The sequence below is a fragment of the Brassica napus genome, chromosome C7, assembly GCF_020379485.1.
Source record: "Brassica napus cultivar Da-Ae chromosome C7, Da-Ae, whole genome shotgun sequence".
NCBI classification, from domain to species: Eukaryota; Viridiplantae; Streptophyta; class Magnoliopsida; order Brassicales; family Brassicaceae; genus Brassica; species Brassica napus.
The window spans coordinates 18,809,944-18,816,175 of record NC_063450.1 but is presented as its reverse complement, the minus strand read 5'-3'; the positions used below and the strand labels follow the sequence as shown (position 1 = coordinate 18,816,175).

The window sequence follows — 6,232 nt, the reverse complement described above, 5'->3', positions numbered from 1 at the left end:
TAAGCATGAATGACATTCACTTCATTATAAAATACTTCTATAATCAACGTTCAAACGATGTGTACAAAACTCATGGGGGTCATAAGGCTGCTACAACAGGCAGGAAAGTACTTAAATCTTTACATGTCAAACATCCTTTGAGCTTAAGCAATGACAAAGACCCTAAGTTCACCTCTATCCCCACGAGTTATGCGCATGTTCTCATCAACATAGGTGACTTCAAAATCTCCAGTTCTAGGGTTAGACGGTGGCCTGAAACTGTCGGGAAGCCTCGGGATCTCAAACGGAGGAATCTGTGCTAAGTTTCCGGATGTCTTGACAGTTGTTTTCTCAAATGTGATCTTGATCTTGCAAGTACCTGTTCTCCCCATTAAGAGTCTAACACATCACTTATCTATATACAATGCCAGAAAACATAAGGGGAGAGAGGCAAACCTAAGAGTTCGAATTTGTGAGCCAATGTGGCAGTGGCTTCCAGAGGCGGAAACGGCCATGGAGCTCCTATCTCCACTTCGGCTATGTTATCGAAATCTTTGCTAAACACATCAATCCTCTGAAACACCTACAGTTTTCAATAGAGACTATATGTATTAAAAAGGAAAAAAACTCTCTTTCTAGTCAAGGAAGGTGACATTGCCAAAAAGCTAGAGTCTTGGCTCATCACAACTCAAAACTGATGCCAAAAAGGAAGAGTCTTGGGTCATCACACAGTTGAAGCTTCAACAAAAAGAAGTAATACCTGGCCAAGAGTGACGGGAATCAAGCGACCAGTGGGGAGTCCAGGACGGCTACCACCCAAAGAGCGAGAAGAGAAGGCGCTGCTATACAGCAGCCTCCATTTCCCTTGGAGTTTGTCAAGATCATTGGTTAGATCCACGGGCCCACCAGCGGCTTCAAGTAATTTAGCAGCGGCCTCAGCACTTTGTAGATCATCTACACTCGCCACAAGTCCTCTGTTCAAACCCGAAACCACGCTCTGCACACCACAAAACCACACATCATACTCACAATTTAGATTCTTCCAATCTAAAGATTACGTCTTCTCTGACTCACCAGTAATTTGAGTTTCAGCGATTCCATTCCCGATGTCTCCGGTTCGCGGAAGGAGACCTCGCCGACGGTTGATTTCACGACGAGGCTTCTCCTCTCAGGTATAGTGAAGCGCAAACGAGACGATCTGGGAGTAGCGATGAGAACCGGCGAGGAGGACATCGAGCATCTGACGGAGCCGCATGACGGAGGAGAGCGGTTGTTGGAGAGAAGCGCTGGTGAGGAGAGAGCAGAAGAAGCCGCCATGGGAGAAAAGTTAGAGATGTTTTCTAGAGGAGGAGGAGGGAGAAATCTTTTGCCTCTCGTTTATTATTAGTATGTCATGTGATTTGCGGAGCGACACGAGTGGAGCGCGCAAGCTGTCACGTTTTCTATCTACAAAATGGTATCAGACTCGCATTCACATTACATTCTTCGAAACCTTCGTTTTGGTTTAGCAGTCTAGCATTACTTTTTTTTTTTTTATCTTATTCATTTCTGTGTACTGTTTTCTCTCTCTCAAAAAAAAAAAAGAAAGCAAAAAGAGGGAGATAACCAATCGCGTTCTTACATTTCGGCGTTTTTATATTTTGGCGGTGACGCCCTCTCGATGTCACCATCAGAATATTCTTTGGCATTTTCCTTATTATCTTGTGTCTCCGACAAATGTTAGCAAACATTTGGGCTTCTTTTTTGGCATCGGTGGCGACAGACCGGGTTCAGACTCTGGCGATCTTTTTTATTCCTATAGAGGGTCGGCTAACTTTGACTATGACGTCATCACCTTCCTCTTCGGCGAAGACGGCCAACTTTTGATCCTGTTGTTAGTGTTTATGATTTAGAAAGAAGATGAAGTTGTAACAAACTTTTCTCATTTTTGTTAATTGTAAGAGTAAAGTGTACAGCATCAAGCTTATATAGTGAGTTTGTCACCGGTTTATAAGAAATAATAAACCTGAGACTAAACCACATTAAACCTAAGATCTTATTAAATTCTGTACTCAGAGATGCCATTAATATATAAAATAGAGTAAATAACATATTTTTGACTCTTTTGGTTTTTCGATTTACTCTCGGACAGGTTTTTAGCTCAATCTTCAATGAAAGCTTCGTTTTGAGACTTACTAAGTAAATGGGCTCCATCGCTGAAGAATGAGCTTTGAGAAGCTGTCAAGTAGGCCCTTCTTCTTCTTCTTCTTAAATGAAAGGTAAATCACCTAAAATAAGTTTTTTTTAAAGGAGCACATAAAAAATAAAAAATAAAATATGTTTCATTAAAAAATTAAAATACTATTCTAATAAAAAATGTTTTTTATTATTTTTCGATATATAAATATAAATATAAATAATTATTTAAACAAATAAAAATAAAGCTGTTTTTATTATTTTCGAATAATATATATGTTTTGCAATTCAAACTTTTTTATGTTAAGTTTTCGAATTTTTTTATTTTTCAAAATATTATTTTGAAATCCAAAATTTTTCTATAAATTTTTTAATACTAAAGTTTCTTATAAAAAATCTTAAATCTAAGCACTACATTTAGATTAGTTAATATTATTGATATCAATGTTTTATTGGAAAATTGCCGAAAAGACCATATTCATATTACTATTTTTCATGTTGACACTATCACTTTTACCTTTACTTTTAATGAAGGATACAAAACATTTATAATCTTAGGTTTAACTAATCTAGATTTAAGGTTTAGAGTTGAGGGGTGAGGTAAGTTTTTGGAATGTGAAATTTAGGATTCTAATAAATATATAAATAAATAATTAAAAAGTTATAAAAATAATTTTCGATTTTCAAAAAGAAATTTCAAAAAAAAAAATTTATAAAAAATTTTGAATTTGAAAAAGTATAATTCGAAAACATAATTTTTATTATTATTGTTTTTATTTATTTAAATAATTATTTATTCTATATATAGAGAACAAATGTATAAGAATCTTTTGCTGCTTAATGAAAAAGATATTTTTGAAAATATCTATTTAGTGGTGGTAATCATGAATAATTGTATAAAGAAAGTGGTAAACAAGAAATTTCCTCATGTTTATTTACTTTTTAATAAAATATTTTGGTCATTTTGACCCTTATGTGCTATATTTATGATCATTTTGATCCTTATGTGCTATATTTTCGTTTTATCATATGAAATTTCTTAAAAATTTATCTAGTCTCGCAATCACTAAATAAAATCTTTTAATATTTTTTTTGACAAACAATGGTTCTAAATTGAATTTATGAAATTAATATAAATAACTCTTGGACAATTTTTTTTGAATGGTTCTAAATTGAAATTACGGAATTAATATACCTAAATTTTGAAATTTATACTATTATTTAAGAAATTTTGCTAATTTATGACTTTCTCCATAATTTTAGGATGAATCATTTAGTTTAATCAATACTAGAGATTTATCCGCGCTTCCGCATGAAATTGGTTTTTATTTTTTATAAATTATTTAATGATATTTTTAAACATATAGATTTATGTCATTTATATATTTTTAGGTTCCAGCGAATCTACTCGGACCCGAAGAATCCGATTCGAATCCCGTTTGGAAATTTACAATATAAAAATGTAGTTTAATTTTAAAATCCAAAAAACTTGATACCCGAAAAACTGATATGTATCCGAACGTATACCTGAATGTCCATGTCTAACTAATTATGTAAGCAAAAAAAAACTCTTTGTTAAACGATTTGAATTCTTACCACTGATAGAACAATTTCATTCAAACATGTGAATTTTTACTCGTTAACACGTAAAATAAATGACGCCGATTTTTAATGGTAAATATAGTTAATAAAGTAGTTTGAAAGAGTGGTAAAAGAATGTAAAAGATATAATAAAACATCCAAAATAGATAATAGATAAGTTATGTTTCATATTTGTGTAATAAATGATGTCGAATTATTTCGAAAAGACAATATATGAAGTGGTTAAAATTAGTTTAAAAAGGGAATGAAGAAGATTTAAGAAATCAATTAAAATTAGGTAAGTAATATTTTGTATTACAGTTTTAATAGAGTAGATTATTATCTATACTATTAATATTGCTATCTATAATGTTATTTAATATATATTCATCATGATATTTAAAATTCTCCATGATTTTAAAGTAAATCATTAGTTTAATTAATAATATTATTTGATGTCAAAAAAAAAATTAATAATATTATTTAAAATTTATTTTAATATATATATATATATATATATATATATATATATATATATATATATATATATCATGATATTTAGGATATTTAACTAATAAATAGATATTCACAATAGATATTTTTTGTTGATTTATGTTCTCCATAATTTTAGTATGGGTCATTATTTTAATTAATATATTATCTATGCTATTATTATTATTTTCTATCCTATTATTTAATATATATATATATATATATATCATGATATTTAAGATTTGTCATTTTTCTTCGATTTTAGGATAAATCATTAGTATAATTAATATTACTATTTAAAGTTTAAAAAAAATAAAATAAATATATATATATATATATATATATATCATGATATTTAGGATATTTAACTAATAAATAGATATATATATATATTAAAAATTCTACAGATAATATATCTTATATTTATTTTATGATTTTAATGGAATATTAATGTTTTTATTATAAATATTGATCAAAATACAGATTATTACAATATTAAGTTAAGATTAAAGGTAAAGAATCATTGAAAATTAATGTCGTAAAATATAATTTGTATGCTTGTGGTAATATTTTATATATTTTTAAAATTAAAAAATCATATTCCTAACCTAAAATAATTCAATTTGTATTTGTATATGACAAACATAAAATTATGTTTTGATCCGTAAAATCACAAATATTATCAAAATGATATATTTAAAACCAAAATAATAAATTTTATATAAAAGACAAAATGATAATTAACTAAATATATATATGGAAAGCATGAAAAAACTAGGATAAAACATTGAATAACATTAAAATTTTGACAAATAATAAAAATACAATAGATGTAATCTAAGAGAAAAAAGATGATATTTTGTAATTTATTATTTTGTGTCCTTGTTGTTATTTTGTTAATGTTTTATGGGTTGTGATTGTTTATAATCATTTCAATGCCAGTTGAACTTTTTTTTTGTCTACAAATACAATCTATACAATTAAAAGAAAACATTTCTGAAAAATCTATTTATACAAGATTGTTGCACCATTTCATTAGACTACTAATATTTTGGTCTTATTTTAAATAAAGACTACCAATATGTTACCATATATTTCTCTAACAATATTTACCTTAATCAGTAAAAATATATATCAATATTAATAAAATATAATTTTTACTAATATTTACTCTTACAATTTTGGTATCTAACAAACTAATTTTGTAATCAATCAAATTAACTATAAATTTGTCTCTGTTAATTAATTAATCATCAATATAGTTTTACATATATAGATTTTCATGCCATCTCACATATAGATGGTTTGATCCATGTATAATTAATTTTTGGTCATATCATTAATTAATTCAACTATATAATATTTTAAATACTTTTAACTGAATTATGTTATTAGCCCACATTTCATGTGATATATTTTTCTCCAAATATTTTAAATTGATCTTTATAAATAGTATTTATAAAAAACATTTGCTATTTATGAAAAATTTAAAAACTATTGAAAACCATATAAATCTATACAATTAAATTATCCAAAAATCTGCCAAGTAAATCTTAAGTCTTACCAATTAACCAAATATAACTCTTATAAAATGCACACAAAATATACTGAGAGAGAGAGTAGACCTGTGAATTCGGGTCTTGGGGTCAGGTACGGATTGATTTCTTTTGGGTCTGGATTTTTTAGGTCCTAGACATTTAGACCCAACCAGATATTTCAAAATTTTCAAATACGTAATGGGTCTGGATATTTATGACCCAAAAAATCAAAGTATCCGAAAACTAAAAAATACTCGAAAACCCAAAAAAATACCCAAAAATATATTTTTTACATTTGAAATTTTATTAAAAACCCGAAACTATACCTAAAACCAAACCCAAAACTTTTAAAATTTCGTAATACATAATATACCTAATATACACAAAACATTTTAAGTATTTTAGGTACCGGGTTGAGTCTCGAGCAGGATCCAGACTCAAACCTAGAGCCGCGGATCCAAAAAAAA

General features: G+C 28.3%; 1 protein-coding gene across 1 annotated transcript; it reads right to left on the bottom strand.

Moving 5' to 3' along the window:
* Positions 1-1,485, bottom strand: LOC106418448 (plastid-lipid-associated protein 6, chloroplastic). Its single transcript, XM_013859163.3, has 4 exons — positions 1,054-1,485; positions 740-976; positions 436-562; positions 1-358 (listed from the first exon to the last, which is right to left on the bottom strand). The coding sequence occupies exons 1-4, from the start codon at positions 1,294-1,296 to the stop codon at positions 144-146; spliced, it is 822 nt and encodes a 273-aa protein (XP_013714617.1). The 5' UTR covers positions 1,297-1,485; the 3' UTR covers positions 1-143.
* Between the last annotated feature and the right edge of the window lie 4,747 nt (positions 1,486-6,232).